Raw genomic sequence first — 16,838 nt, 5'->3', positions numbered from 1 at the left:
CTGAGGCATTTCCAGATCGCACCTTCTGACATAACCGAGGCACGGCTACAGACGTCCAACTGCTTACTCACAGGCACGTATTTAGAAGCTTGTAGAAAATTCATCACCTCTTTCTCATGGCTCTTTCTTCCCTTCCTACCCTTAATTTAATTTTGATTTCACTTCCTCTTGTCACTGCTTGCTTACAAATCACAGCTCGTGTCTGGAATCAATTAGGCCGATGAAGTACCCCACCACGCCTTCATCTGGGGACTCATTTATATGCTTTTTTTCTTATTCAGGAGGTAGAGCTAAAAGCTGTAACTCCAAAAGTTTCCAACCAACCATCACATTCTATTCTTTGGAGAAGCAGGGTTTTCTCCACTGTTAAGAAGGTGACATCAAACCAAGCATTCGTCAGGAATATTTCCTTTCTACCTATATAAAGACCAACTGTACTTCAGGAATTCACTCACAAAACCAGTGTTGTGTGTGTGTGTGTGTGTGTGTGTGTGTGTGTGTGTGTAGATGATAAATGCTTAATGGCAATGGCATTAAAAATCTGTCTTCTATTCAAAATTAAATGTAATTTCCTTATTACTTTAATGGAATCCCTTGGAGCTGAAGTATTTAACTAGTCTCCTTCACATCAAGTATTCACTGTGAATGTTCTTTTAATAGTAGGTGTGTGAACTGTCCACTGACAGAATGAAAACACACTTTCACTGAAACAAAAACTGGAGAAGGCCACAGCAGCTTGATTTGGAATCTGATAATGGCTTACAGATTCCATTTCAGCTCATATTTACAGTCAGTGTGCCATGGAGCCATTTACCACCTCTAACTTTTCAGGTTGTATTTGGAAGAAAAGTATAAACTGCCACATCACTGAAAAAAAGCACACCAAAGCCAAAAACACTTGACTTTTCTTCTGCAATGCTGAACTAGAAAAGAAGGGAGAAAAACAGAGATCAAACAAAACTCACCTTAAAGAGAGAGGCAGAGATGAATTGTCCAAAGTGCTACTCATGGGGTTTCCCTTGTCATTGTCTCCTAGGGTCACTCTGAATAGGACTATAATGCAGCACTGAGCATGGCTGGCTGGCATCACCCCACTGGCTAAATTCATCCTGATATACAAGATGTTTGACACACACAGGGAAGGCTCTAGGTGGTGAGCAGACACCTAGTGGAATCATGAGCCATGGATGCAAAGCCAGTACCCAAGTGCCAAACCAGCTCCTCTCATTCAGACTTCTAATATCCCACTGGAACCTCTCCCTGTGAACCCCGACCAGAAGCCAGGGAGGAGGGCATCCTGGCATGCTATCCATTAAGATCAGCATCCTGAACAAAGGTAGCAGAGCTAGAAAGAGTGGGATCCCAAAGGCCAAGGGATATTCGGCAAATTGCTGGCCTACTCATCCTCTACCTGTGTAAGCTGAGCTTTATTCAGTCCGAGCTGCCATCCTGAGTGTCCACCTTGGCGTCTACAATCATTCCTAGTCTCTCTTCTCACCATTCCCACATGTGGACAATGTACAGGTCTTTAAGAGACCTACTCAAGTCATCTCTTCCCCAAAGCTGCCTTTTAACTTCAGAAGTAATCTCTTGCCCCCTGAATCAGCCCTCAAAGTTCCCCTGTCAAGGGTTCCTAATCACTTACAGGCACCTCAAGAGTTTACCTGAGACAACTTTGGCTTTCTGACAGAGTCACTGTGTATACTTGTTTACTCTCATATTCCTCTGCTGGGTTCTCGAGGCCAAAACCATACATGTGGCCAATCAGAGATGCTTCATCATCACTGGCTAAATAAATGCCTCCTTTAGATTCTAGGAAATTGACGGTTTTCTTTACCTTATCCCAGCACACAACCCAAGTGGCTTCCTTATTCTTAATGCACATAAAAGGACACTGAAGGAGCTGCTATTTTCTGGGTGTCCACAATGTACAAGACACCACACCCAGCCCCAACAATGTTATTGCTAGTGTAAAATATGAGCCTTCAGGATTGAGAATCTCTTGCCCCAGCTACTAGAGGCTCTCAGCTAAGTGTCTCCTAAACAAGGCCCTGAGCAGTAGTCAGGTTCCTCCCCCACCTTAGGGTCCGTCCCTGGAGGAAGTCCACACCCAATGGCAAAATAGCAGGTCCCTTGCTTCACTAGGCAATTCTAAAACACTATCTCAGCATCCAGCATTGCTCAATGAAAAGCAGAATCATATTTTCTTGTGTCTATGCCCTATAAACTGAGTTTAATTCAGTGATTTCACTAATACTGAAGTTTTTTCCTATTCCCCCAAAGCATACATTAACATCAACATTATCTATAAGAAATACATCCATCATGAGACAATTGTTTCAAAAAAGAGCCAGTAAGGAAGACAGGAGAGGGAAGAGGGAGTTTAAAAATCCCCCCAAAAAGCTTGGTTCAGCAGTAGTAGTTTTATCTCTGCCCCCTCACAAAAACCCCAACTAGTCAAGTTACTTAAAATTTACATGACTTATAGGCCACATCATAACCCTAAGGTCAAGGAGCAGAGCCCAGAGGCCCAAAAGGCTCAGAAGGCGATGGAAACAGAGTGCAGCTCCACCAGGAAAAATGTCCACTTCGGAGCCTGCAAGTGCAGCATGCCAGCCAGGACGAGGCGCCCTCTTGTCACTCCTCACATCTTTAGTGCTAGGGACATCAGGCAGGGAGGTGGCTTGACCTTCTGAACCCCATCTTATTCACAGTATAGACCTAGGCTTGCAGGACAGTCAATGAAGTTGCTATGCAAGGCCAGGCAGGGTAGGTGCTCAGTAACACCAGCTACTGCTAAGGCTTGTTGTTTTATGGCAGCCAGGAAACTAAGAGGTCAGTGCAACATTTGTGGGTGATTTTCTTGGACAGGTTAAGAGAATCTGAACTGAAACTCTAGCTGAGCTATGGGAACGTTATTCCCTTTACAAAAGGCTTTACCACAGACATCCTTTAAATAGGGGCCCCTCGGGGCTGGAGAGATGGCTCAGTGGTTGGGAGCACTGGCTGCTCTTCCAGAGGTCCTGAGTTCAATTCCCAGCAACCACATGGTGGCTCACAGCCATCTGTGATGAGATCTGGTGCCCTCTTCTGGCCTGCAGGCATACATGGAAGGAATGCTGTATACAGAATAAAAAAAAAAATAGAGGCCCCTCCACAGCACACTTAATACATACATGCATACTGCTTACCCGAGACATTTTTCTAATCAAAAGCCTTTAATTCTTCCCCAAGTCCTACCACAAGTAAAATCTCACCTTCTAGGCTTGTTGCTTCTGTTCTACTTTCCATACAAAAGTGGGGTGTGTTCATTAAATTCTGAACGACAGGAGCAGAAACAAGGTGGCACACAGTTCATCACTCAAGTAGCAATGGCCTCATTGCTACGGTTAGTCAAGCTAGTTAGTATTTCCATGCTTGGAGAGTGGAGTTTTTGTCCTTATGGTTTTAACTCTGAGGACTTTAGGCATTGACCTTTTAACTTAATCTGACAGTGAAGGAGTTCTTTCCGTGCCCTGACACACTCTTAGGCATGCCATGTTTGCCTAGTAATCCCCCTATACTCATCAGGACCAGCATCATCACTGTCATTAAGACTGCTGCTAACTTACAAACTCAAAAAGACCCTTCCACCTGTGAAAGTAAGGTATGTCAGCATTCACCTCCCATTTTCTTCTACTTTGCTTTCTTAACTAAATCTCTAGTCCATTCAGAGTGTACATACACTAAAACAGAAGTGTGAGAATGTTTTACATGTCTTCTTTTAAAAGCATGGATAACTATGAAACACTAGCCCCAGGCTTAAGGGCTTTATGACCGAGTCACATCCCATGTATCTGTTAGCGCTGGGCTTTGCTTTGCACCTAAGAAGGCCAGAGCTCTACCAACACCTACCTCCCATCGTTTTCAAGTCAATCACCTGTTCTCGCATTTGTCTTCCTAGATGAATTTTGCAACTAGTTTCTCTCAGAAAAGTTCTGTTAGGATTCTGATGGAAACTTCATGAGACTTACAAGCTAATTTAGACTACCTAATCCCTCTGTGACACTTGCTCTTCCCTCCAGGTTCACAGTGTGCATTTCAATGTACTCAGGTCTACATCACTACAGAACTGGGTCATTTATATTTCTTAATTTCTTATAGTTCTCAAGGTTATTACTAAAGTTCTCTTTCTACTATGATTGCAAATGCTTCTGTTACATTTTAAGTAGCCATTAAACAGATTCAAGATAACCTCTAGTGTCTGTACATTTTCATGATCAGGCCACAAACCTCATCCCACCCACCCCCACTTGACTTCACAGAACTGGCTACAAGCACCCACAGAGTCCCTCCTGTCACTGTAGCACCCATTGTTATTCTGGCCACCCAGAAAACTGTACTTGCTCAGTAGGGCCCCAATAGCCAGAACTTCCTATGGCCTAGGCAACATCAAACTTGTGACAATCCTGCCACAGACCCCCAAGAGTTAGAATGATGGGCTTGAGAGGTCATGCTTAGTGAGCAGTTACCACCTTTTCCAAATTCTCCTAGCACTCGTAGTAAATTCCCATGTAACTTTATGATTTCAAATGATCCAGTAATCATTTCCTTCTTATCAACATTAGGACATGCAAACTTCTTACTTGAGAAAAATTAAATACAAAACAAACTAAATTTCTAGTTGGTGTCGTTTAAGAAGTTAGGATAAATCTGAAACAAATTTTGTAAAAATGTTCCATTTGTTTAAAATGTGACAAACTGGGAGCAGATAGTGTCAATATTTCAACAGATACTCAGGTAAATCAGTTATGAGATATTTCTAATAGACAGGCAGCAAAATAAATTAGTGGTATACAGCAATACATACTAACACAGAAAAATGTTGGTCAACACAGTAAAATAGAAGAAATAGAGAAAAGGCAAAACAAAAACAGGGGAGGGACACAAAACGGATGTATAAAGTTATTATATGAAAATTTTATATTCATTTAATTAAGTCTAGAAAGTTATACACCAAAATTGTAACAACAGCTAGTCTTCTTTTTTTATTTTGTTTAATGAACATGTTCTAACTTTATGATCAGATTTTAAAAGTCACCTTCAGAATGTACGCTGATAGTAGTTTATTATGAAAATCCATACCATCATTAAAGTCTTTTGTAAAAAAAAAAACAAACATACAAAATGCCAACTTTGAAAAAAGTCATTGTTTCATCTAGTTTTTAAAAAAGGTCTGAGCATACAGGGACTTGGTGAAAATGTCTCAAGGCAACAAGTAATTGTCAGCAAGAAGAATGTTAAAATACACCCTAGGAATTTCAGGACAGAAACTGAACAAACCACGGGACCATCCTACTGCAAAGGCTCCCAAGGATCATCGACTCACAACCTCTCATTTGGAATAATGGGTGCAGAGAGTAGAGGTCTGTAGGAACATACAGCTAATTACTGCCTACAGCCAAAGGGACTTCTAACTCAAAATACACACTTTTAATTCCTTTCTCGGTTCTCACGAGTCACAATACCCTGCTGCCTTCTCTTCTACTTAGACTACAAAAACCAGAGCTGAAGATGCCCCTGAAAAGACAGAGGTTCATTTTAGTGGCTTTCTTATCACTGATCCTAAGTAGGTAGAAACATCTTATGAAAGGAAGAAAAAAAAAAAAAACCAGACTGGGTGATCCTGACTCGCAAGTCCCAGGATGAGAACATTTTGACAAACAAGCACATGCTAGATCACAATTTGTAGGAAGCAGCACAAACTAGGATCTCCAGACTTAGATAACTTGAAAGTCAGGAAGGAAAATGCTCTCTGCATTTAGCGTTTCAACTGTGTTGCGAGTTTTTTGTGTGTAAGTTACTGGGTTCATTCAACAAGTCCATCTCTCATTCCTTAGGTTTATACACTAAGAGGAGCTTCAAGGAGCATCTTTTAAAGATAATTTTATTTATTTATTTTGGGGCTTTTTTGAGACAGGGTCTCACTTTGCAGACTTGGCTGGCCTGGAACTGGCTGTACAGACCTGACTGGCCATAGGCTGGCCTTGACCTCAGAGATCCATCTGTCTTTGCCTTTTGAGGCTGGGATTGAAGGTGTGAGCCGCTAGACCTGAGCTAATGTGTTTTAATTGAAAGGAGCTCGTATTCTAGGAATGACTGACATTTGTAGACCTTGATCTTTTACCCACCAGAGGGAGCCCATATGGATTTCTACGTAACAAGAAACTTCAAGCATCAAGTTCACATGAATTCTAAAACCATGTTATTCACAACGTAATTATCATTATACACTTACCATCAGAGTTCAAACCCTTAAAAAGTGGAATACTAAATGAGATAAGTCACACAAAGACCTTAGCAGAGCACCTACCTAGACAAGATGCTCAAAAATGTGGGCTCTCTTAAGTGCATCTTACAGTGCTGCAATAAATCAACAGCCTGACATAGTCATCTTCCCAGAGATATTAGGGGATAGGTTTCAGGACCCCTATGCATACAAAAGCCACAGACACTTGAGTCCTTTCCATAAAATGACACAGAATTCGCCATCTTACATACTTTAAATGCTTATAACACAATACAGCTGACTGCTAGGTAAATAGTTGTTAGACTGGATTATTCAGGGAAGAGTGGCAATAAGAAATATAAGTGCATGCTCAGTACATATGCAGATTTTAAAATTTTCAACCCACAGTTGAGTGAATGCACAGCTTCTATAGGAGAACCCTACAAGGTGGAAGGCCAACTGCATTCTGACTTACAAGTTGGCACAAAGCTGGCTAATATCTGCCCCGACAGACAAGATTCTATTTGCAGTGTAGACAAATCTGTTCTCAATCCTCCAAGATGAAACCAGGTCCTAGACAGGAGGAATTTTACTAAAACTGTCACAATGGAAGGGAGTATTTTAGGTCTAAGTGGGTAACATGGTGAACTACTGGTGATCTGCAAGCTAAATAATGATGATGATGATGATGATGACGATGATGATGAAGAGACTATGCTCCATTCCAGACTGTTCTCAGCATGCTGAAGAGCATCATCAGCTCATTATCCATAGAAGCATGGGACAACATGACTACAAAAACAGTGAGACAAATAGGGCTCCTAAGCCTCAGTCCCCATCTGGACCCCCAGCGAGGCTGGCTGGCCATAATACCAGCCCAGGGAAGACTTAGTCTGTGCTGTTAGCTGGATGTATGTACTAAGTATCTATCTTAGAGCCTCATTACCCTCCAAGATCTAAGCATGGGTCCCTGCTGCAAAGATCAATCCAGGTTTCCCAGGAAGCACTGACAAAAGGGACATCTAACACGTATTGTCTTAATTAAACCCAAAGACCCTGCTTTCTTGGATCTACTCCTCTGTGTGACATTAAGGAGAGAGATATGAGTGACTGGCACCTTCTCTCAAATCCGAGGGAAGGCTAAGGTGAACAAGCATTGTTTAATTTTCCTCCCAGAAAGCTTGGGTGCTCTCTTGTTCTCCCCCACTCTTTCCCTCCTCCCTTTACCTCATTAATGGGTTATAATATATGCCAACAGCATACAAAACACAGGTGAGTTCCTCTATATTTCTCTATCACTGAGAACAAAATACTTGACTAAATCAACTTAGGGAAGAAAAAAACATCTCAACTCAGTCTGAGAGGGTGCTGACCATCACAGTGAAGAAGGCTCCTATCTGTGGCAGTAAGAGCATAAAGCTGCCAGCATACATCCCGATAGATGAAGAAGCAGAAAGTTCAGGCCAGAACCAGGACAGGGATAAACCACAAGTCTGCCCTCCGGTGACCCACTTCCTCCCACTAAGCTTCATCTTCTCAAGGTTGCACAATGGTACCACCAACCATGGACCGTTTTCACAGACATGAGCCTGTGGAAGGAGAGAAGCATTTCACATCCAAACCACAACAAATTTATAATCAACAAACTGGAAATGGAGGAGACAAAGTGTGGCAACAATGAACAATTTCTGGATGCAAAATGACTAAAACTTAACTCAAACTCATAATGAAGAGCTTCCCCTGCCCCATAACAATGTGTGATGTCACTGTAGCCTTGGCTCCAAACACACAGCACCATGCATGCTGTCACACAACGTGATGCCAGCCAACACTGCCTGAAACACCATGGTTTAAAGGGAAGACTACTATGTTATGGACCACAGTGATCCCACAGAACAAAGTTTTCTCTCCTACTGGAGTGATGGTTTCAATTCAGAAAATAAAGGCTTCTAATACATCACTGCTCAGCATGGAAGTATTAGATTAGTGTATCTCTGGATTGTATCTTGTTAGAATGTTTGTTTTTTGTAAATCCTGCTTGAATTGCCAAAATGAGTTTCATTCTTTTAAAAAATGTTCATATGAATTTTGACTTCAGGATAGCACATAATTTCCAACCATTTCTGAAACTGCCTAAAGAATAATTTTTCTGCCATTTTTTGTACTATACATTTATATAAGGCAGCATTTTCCACATTGTCAATTTTAAAATCAAAATATCAAGAAACTCTTGAGAAATACTGAAAATGTTCAAGGTCCTTTGGTATCAAATACTTAGCATTCTCATTCTATTTGATAAAAGTTAACATGATCACTTCATTAACAGAGAACAGGCTAAATTTGGCCTGCAGACCAAAGTTTGCATCCTCATCTATGCAATGCAGAAGAGCCTCATGTCTAGGAACCCACTCCATCACTCAGGTATCCCCCCAATAAGTACCCTTCTCATCCCTGTCTTGTCTCTGCTCCACTGGCCCTGATGTGCCTCATTGTCTCCACTCACACTTCCCTTAAACTGGTACCCTTCCTATGTTTGGCATAACAGTTCTCAATCCTGATGGCCCAATTAAATTACTGCTTTCTCTCTGTAGTCTCCATTAATTCTCCCCCAAGAGACTTAGGAGTCCTTTCTCTGTATTTTCGTCATTTTTTTAAACCGCAACACAATGCCTGATACACATCAGATGTTTAATCAGGTAATGGAATAAACCAATTACTGAAAAACAAAACTTCAAAAGCTGTAGTCCTCCTAAGTCCTAAGCAAAATCCAGAAGGGCAATCCATACAAAGCTCACCAGTGACGTCCGAAGAGTCTCTAGCACTGAACTCTACATACAGGAAACATCAGTTGTCATAAACCACAAAGACACAACACAGTGAAGTTAAAAGGCCAGTTAGTGGGTTCCTGGGTCCTCTGGTTGGTTCCTGAGGGTCCTGAAGAAGAGGGGGAAAGGCAGAAGAGAAGGCTGGCTAGTGAATGTCTCTTTTCTGAGCCCTACTCATCCCAGCTTTCCTCAAAGCCACTCATTTTATTTGCAAAAAGGTTTCTGCCTTAAATTTTTAAAATAAGCATGATCCAACACACCCTAGCTCTGCTTTTAGCTGTCATATAAGCTGCACAGTTTTTTCTTTCTGCTCCTGGACTCTGGCTCCATCTCCTGCCTCCTCTGCTTTTCCCTGGCTCTTTGCACCTGCTGCCAGATGCTGCTTCTGAAATGCGTTCCCTTACTGAAATCCCTGTTCAACTAGGATTACAGCCAATTTCTGGGCAAAATCTATTTCCAGCCGCTCCAGATAACAATCCAGGTGGTTCCAGCTCACTTACTAGGCTCTAATATTGGGGCCTCTGAGAGGGAAATCAAAGAGAACCTGAGGAGTTGATGCTGAAGTTACACTTGTCAGTCACCCCCAGTGCACTGTGTCTGCTTCTCCTTAAGAGAAGGCCTGAACCTCATTAATAAAACTAAAGCTACTATTTATAACAGATGCTGGGCTCAGTATGAATCTACATCTGAAATAGTCAAAAGATCTATTAGGACTGCACATTTTTAGAACTGGAAGGATGCTTGGCTAGTCTCAAAAGTGAAAGCAAAGAGATACAGTCACGTAGCACTTACTAATTAAAGATATGCACTGCAAACCTATATTCCTGCACTGTTCTAGAAGCTATGGATTCAGAACAGACCACAGTTTTCTTTTCTAGGAAGCACATAGTCAAGTAGTAAACTAAGCAAACTATACACAATACGCTAGCAATGAAAAGAAAACATTACAAGGAAAAGGATGCCACTTTATACAAAGAGGTCAAGGAAGGCCTCACTTAGGAAATATCTGAGCCACCTGACGTTAGCAGAGATTGATTGTATGGACTCTAGGAGTAGTGTTCCACGTAAGGGAAACAACAGATGCAGACCCTGAGGTAGGAAGGTGCCTGGCGTGTAAGAGGACAGCAATAATGACAGGATGGTAGCAGGAGAAAAATGCAAGGGACGCATGTGAGAAATGAGGACAGAGAGAGGATGAGGCCAATCACTTGGTTTAGGGTCACTCTAAGAATGAACCTTGAGCAAGGAGGTCAAAACCATGATGGGGAAACCCACTGAAACAGTTTCCCTGAGTTAATGGGAGCTCACCAACACCAGCCAGACAGAGAAGGAACCAGCATAGGTCCAAACCAAATCCTCTGAATGTGGGTGACAGTTGCATGGCTAGGGCAGACTGTGGGGCCGCTGGCAGTGGCACCAGATTTTATCCCTACTGCTTGTATTGGCTTTTTGGGAACCTATTCTCTTTGGATGAATACCTTGCTCAGCCTAGATACAGTAGGGAGGGCCTTGAACTTTCCCCCAAAGCAATGTGCCTTACCCAATCTGAGGACTGGATGGGGGGGTCGAGTGGGGGGGACAGGTGGAAGGAATAGAAGGAGGGGAGGGAGTGGGAACTGGGATTGATATGCAAAATGAAAAAAGATAGTTTGTTTTCTTTTTAAAAAATAAAATAAGAAAAAGAAAAAACCTAAAGGGGTTACAGAGATGGCTTAGCAGTTAAAAGCACTTGCTGTTCATTCGGAGGACCTGAATTTGGTTCCCAACACCCACACCAGGCAGCTCTCACACACATGTAACTCCAGTCCTGGGGAACTGACACCCACTTCAGAACTCTACATGTGTGCACGTGCATAAGCGCACACACACAAATTAGTAAAACATGTTTAAAAGAACTTTGTATTTCAGCCAAGAACTAAAACTAAAGCTAATGAATTATTTTTTTAATATTTATTTATTTATTATGTAGACAATATTCTGTCTGTGTGTATGACTGCAGGCCAGAAGAGGGCACCAGATCTCATTACAGATAGTTTGTGAGTCACCATGTGGTTGATGGGAATTGAACTCAGGTCCTTTGGAAGAGCAGGTAATGCTCTTAACCGCTGAGCCATGTCTCTAGCCCTGCTAATGAATTCTTAAGGATGGATAGATGAACATTAAACCAAAAAAATTCAACTTTCACAAAATCACGATATAATAAGAAAAAAAAATCCCAAAACTTCACTGTTTACCTACTCTGGGTACTGGGTATGGGGGGGGGAAGAATTCTCAACAACTCAAAATCACTAAGATCTATGATTTATCAGAGGTTCTCATGATTATCTAGTCTGAGCTCTCAGTCTTGTTACTGTGGTAACTGACCGAGAAGTTGCAGTGACTTCCTGGTAGACCTAGTGTTAACTTTGAGCTTTCCTGGCTTCCTATTCCATGCTACTCAGGAGCCCCCGCTGCTCTGGATATGCAACTGGGCTCCTCTCCAGGCTCTGGGTAACTGTGTGGTAGCTCTCTTGGTCTCTGAAACCTCTGTAAGTTAACAAGGAAGAAAAGCTGCCACCACCTGGCATCTCCGGACCCAGCCCATTCCCAAAGTTCTTCAAGACAACAAGCAGGTAAGGAGGAAGTATCTATCCTATAGACAGTAAGAGATAGTAACACAATGTGCTCAGTAATGTCAGGTGTGTCAGGCACCATGAGATATGTATTTGCCCACCACCCTTTGCCCCCACTCCTGAACACAGCACTCCCTTTCTAAGGCTCTGGTGGGGCTATAATCATAATATTCTAGCCACCTACTGGTCACAAACTGGAACGGACATATGGCCTAGCCAACTAAAGAACCTTATTCCTAAGATCACAACAAAGGCTTTGGGGTCCAAGTAGAAACAGGTCCACCCCTGGGGTTTTATGGATGGGAGCTACAGAAAGACATGCCAACCCATTAGTTATGTGAGCCAACACACATATTTTGCTCTGGGTGGTTCATAAATTACTATTACTTGTAACCAAAGAATTTAGACTCTTCCAGGCACTTGCACACCATCTCTCATTTCATCAGTCAAGTGATCTTCTGAAGTGGCTATCATTCTTAGAAAAAGGGGAACTGAAGTTAAGTAACTTCCCGACTTCACACAGCCAGAAAGAGATTCAAATCCAAGCCTCATGAACTATGAGCTCAAGAAGAAGAAACTCTTTGGCACTGAAAAATCGAACAAGTTTGTTTAAAATTATTGGGGGGAGTGAGTGATGATTCAGTGATTAGGAGTGCTCACTGCTCTTGCAAGCTCAGGTCCTAGTATCCAAGTCAGTCGGCTTACAACCACCTCCAACTCTAGCTACAGGAGATCTGACGTCCTCTTCTGGCCTCCCGAAGGCACACCAATGTACATGGTACCCAATCAAAGAGGCACACACATACACACACACAAAAATAATTGTTTTTAAAGATTTAGGTGGATATTTAAGATACAAAAACAGAGGGAGAAAAACACTGAACTAGCAAAGGAGGGTTGGTTTCTACCTCTGGCTCTAGCACATGTCCCCAGCTGCAAACACTTGGAGCCAGTCACTGCATTTGTCTGAGTGTTGTCTTCCCACCTATAAAATAACTAGTCTGAAAAAGATGAATTCCAGACCCTTTAAAAGTCTGTTCTGAAAAGTCTAAGTTCTGCTTAGGTATGCAATCAATTTTTAACCAATTGCTGGGGAGGATATCAAGGAGATTTCAGCTTAATGTCAAACCCAGCAGTTGGTAATGGCTCTGAGAGCACAGTGTTGAGGGGTTCTGAGCCACAGGACCTACTGGGAAATGAGTGCTGGCTTCTCTGGTCAGAGGCAGCATGGAAGAATACATGCATAGGTTTGACATGTTTGCCGTTGCTGATACTTCCCTTCAAACTCAGACGTGCTAGTGCTGCTATCTTTCCACCACTCGGACTGCCTGAACCTTTGAAGAATCCCATCTCTAAGGATCTTAAATGAAAAGAGTTGAAAATATATTTTTGCCACTTGGGGAGCAGTTCAGCTGATACCAGGGCTCCCTCCCCACGGAAGGAACATAGCCGAACAGTGCTTCTTAACTCTGCTGTTTCCAAATCTCCTATTCCTGAGGACTGAAAAATCTGTGCAGTGTTAATAAACCACTGATTTCAGGAAGGACCTTCACGCATCAAAACTGTGATGTCCACACTCTGTATGAGAGCAACCTTCGCAACAGCTTGGCCAGACTCAGGGTAGAGAGGTAAGGACACCTATTCTCCCTTCCTCTCACTTCACCTGAGACATGCCCCCTTCACTGTGATACATGCAATAGTAGGAGATGTGATATAGGATATATATGATGGAGCCAGTGGAGTTGTTGTTGCTGCTGCTGTTGTTGCTGGGTTTTTTTATTCTGTTTGTTGCTTTTGAGCTAGGGTTTCTCTGTGTAGCCCTGGCTATCCTGGAACTCACTCTGTAAACCAGGCGAGCCTCAGACTCACAGAGATCCAGATCCACCTGCCCCTGATTCTTGAGTGCTGGAATTAAAGGCGTGTGCCACCACTGCCCAGTGCCAATGGAGTTTTAAAAGTCTGTTTCAAATAAGAAGAGACCATTTTGTAGGTAAATAAACCTAGAATAAGTCTAGCTAACAGTTAACATGGTCAAGATAACCATGCGGTTTCCTGGGTCTTCTTCAGAACTTCACTGTCCACATGATATTGGAGTGTCTAGAGGGCAAAGTTCAAACTCTGAACAGTGATCTCCAAGTCCTTCTAGATCTCCCTCAGGCTGCCACACCACTCTTATTTGCTGAGTATCCCACATTCTTATGTTCATCAAACTAACTTAAGTCAAGCTGGCACTACCTCATACCTTTATGCATGCTGGTCTCTTTTCAAGAGAGCCCATTAGTTTATTCATCAAAAATTCCATGCGATGTGTTCTGATCATATTTGCTCCTGACTGGTAAGTGCCTTTCAATTCTTCGGACTTTAGTGTGCGTTTCTTAAAAGGGGCAAACAGACTGTATATGCCTACGGTGCCACAAAAACACCCACCTTTAGCATTTTAGATATAACACAAACACCATCTCTCTTCTTTTTCCTGTTTAGTGAAGGCAACAGTCAACTATTTGTTCATTATTCATTCAAGGAGCATTTACTAAGCAATGTTGTTAGTCACACATGCAGAGATAATGTCAACGCTTATGAACCCAACGTTCCTACCCTTGAGAAGAAACTCCCTACTTTGGCGACAAATGAAAGCCAGTTGTGTTCAGGGTACAGAACGCAGTTTGGGGACAGTGACACTAGGTGTTGGTGAAAGATTATCCTAAACCAGTCTCAGGAAGTACTGAGTACTACCTACTACCAGAGGAGAGGATAAAGGAGAATTCAGCTGATGGTGGGATTTTAAACCCTATGCGCAAGAAGAGGCCCAAATATGTACACTAAAGGGGCAAAGATAGAGAGGTGAACGTTGCGACCGGAAGCGTAAGGACTGTGGGAACTTTTCACTGGCACTCAAGTCAACAGTGACGGCAAAGACACTGCCTCAAAACTTTCTATAACACGACTAACCAACTACCTCTGCAAGTCTTGCTTCCTACAGTGCTCGGATATGCGTCCCTCTTCCTTAGAATAAACCTGTCGCCGTCTCTAACCAGCTGTCGGCTCCGTGAGACCGACTCTTCTGTCTCACTAAAGACTCCCTCTCTTCACTGAGGGCTTACAAGGTTGGGCAGAGTTTGGGGTCCAGGGTCCCGGGTGCGGATCCGCCCCCTTCTCAAGCTCGCCGTTTCCATAGCAACCAGCTTACCACTTCACGGGCCCGGCTGGAGAAGTCTCCCTTGGGTCGAGGGCTTCGGCGGAACAGCTCATCCCGGCTGCCATCGGCCCCGCCACCCACCGCCACTCCAAGAGCCTTGTTCCGTGTCTTCACCGTCTTGACACTTGCCCGGAAGAGGAGTGTGATGTCCACCGCCATGGCGACCCACACCTCGGCCAGAAGCCGGTCGGTACACGTCAGCAGCAGGCGACCCCGGCAAGAACCGGGTCGCTGAGGGGACGTTCCGCTTTCGCACGCCTCCTCCCGGGAACTATATGCAGAGAAGAAAGGTTCCGCTCTCCGCCCGCGTACCACGGCGAGTGGAGAAAGGTTCCGGCCTCAGTCGGGAACGCGGAATCTCCACTCCAGACGGAGACGCTCCCGTGTGTGTATCTGCACCCGTTTCTTTTCGTTGCAGACTTAGGAGAGTTCAGACACTCGGAAACTTCCCGGTGCTTTTAGAACTGGGGTTCAAGTAACGGCAAGTATCATGAAGCCAGGAAGATTGCTCCATTACGATTCTTTCTAAGGCGGGCGTTTGGTTGACAGGTGGGAGAAATACCACCTTTGACCTTTGGTGTCAATGGTTCCCCTTGAGCAGCAATGAACGGTGACCATCTGGGTCAGGAGCTAAGACAGGGTAAGTGTACAAGGAACAGAGTTAGAGGCCAGAGGCTTTTCTTCTCCAACCTTCAGCCCCTTCAGTAAAGCGAAGCCAGTGTCTTTCTTAGAATGCACAGAGAATTAAACAGAAGGCGCATATAAACCTTTTTCATGTTGTTTGACTCTTAGCACATGGCCATTAGGCATTGTCGTTGTTGATAATGTGGTTGCTCTCAGTCTTCTTACAAATGATGGGGAAAGGCTTAGAGCAGGCATCCCAGCGCAGAGATGAGGAGAGCTTGCAGGAACTTATCAGAGTCAGACCAAAGTGAAACAGACTGACCTTGATCCTGAGTTATGTTTCTCCTCAACGTGTAGTGTTGAACAATGCTCTCTTGAATCATAGTTATCACAGAGAAAGAAGAGAGGGGAGAGGGAGAGAATTGCTTAAATTGACTAAAGTCAGCCAGTAAGAGTTTTCTAAAGGTTTGGCTCATGTTCACTTTATTTTTATACACTTTTGACAAAAAATACAATTATACCACTTTCCCTCTTTCCCTTCCCTTTCCTCCCTCCAGCCCCCTCAAGTCCTCTCTGTCCAACTCCTTCCTTATTCACCTATTTAGTCTCAAATTGATAGCCTCTTCGTCCTGGATTATTATTGTTACTTATATGTAGAAGTATCATGGATATATAAGCCCAACGTGCTCAGTCTGTCTTTTGTTGTTTGTGTGTATATGGTTTCAAGGATAATCACTTTGTATTGGACAGCCAATTAGTGGGGCCATCCCTGGGATAGGCTAACTCCCCCTCTCTCAGCAGTCATAGTTGCCTATAGCTCTGTAGATTCTTGTCCAGGGTGACCCCGTGGTTCAGTTTTAATTTGATATGGACTTTTCTGGTTTTCGTTTTCCTTAGAAAGGACGCACACTGTGATGTATGCTAAAATAGGGCTTTTAACAGTCAGCGAGATGAAAAGCTAATCTCATACTAACCCTAGGATCATTTTGCCTTTACACTTGAACGTTCTAATCAGTTGTATGGTTGAGCTTTCCAGAGACGCTGATCTTACAATAGGCTAAATGCAGAGCAGCTGTCTTCCATTAAGCCAGACTTAAAAGAGAATTGCAAAAAATGCAAGTGCCAATTCTTCTTACCGAGTCCTTTATTGTTTTGAAAACTATTTCCTCTATGAATATGTTTATGTTAATATGTAATAGATGTACCCTGATTATTTTAGGTGAGTAAATATTTCTAAGTTGTCCATTTTAATTCAAATATAGTAACTATCAATAGATAAAAATTGATACAAACAAAAATTGTTTAAGACCCTG

The 16,838-nt window shown here is 43.0% G+C and overlaps 1 protein-coding gene across 2 annotated transcripts in view; it reads right to left on the bottom strand.

Moving 5' to 3' along the window:
• Stx18 (syntaxin 18) overlaps positions 1–15,143 on the bottom strand; it is a 116,883-nt gene extending 101,740 nt beyond the window's left edge. Inside the window, exon 1 of one of the 2 annotated variants that reach the window (XM_041636323.1) lies at positions 14,893–15,143. In XM_041636323.1, coding sequence (XP_041492257.1) covers positions 14,893–15,060 — 168 coding nt within the window. In that variant the 5' untranslated portion in view covers positions 15,061–15,143. The remainder of the gene's footprint in view (positions 1–14,892) is intronic. The other variant, XM_041636324.1, reaches the window with a different exon arrangement.
• Positions 15,144–16,838: the final 1,695 nt, after the last annotated feature.

Source organism: Microtus oregoni, unplaced genomic scaffold (genome assembly GCF_018167655.1).
Source record: "Microtus oregoni isolate MIOR12 unplaced genomic scaffold, Mior012 000049F_ref0000343, whole genome shotgun sequence".
Classification (NCBI taxonomy): domain Eukaryota; kingdom Metazoa; phylum Chordata; class Mammalia; order Rodentia; family Cricetidae; genus Microtus; species Microtus oregoni.
The sequence above is the reverse complement of the archived record's forward strand: the minus strand, read 5'-3'. Positions and strand labels throughout refer to the sequence as shown.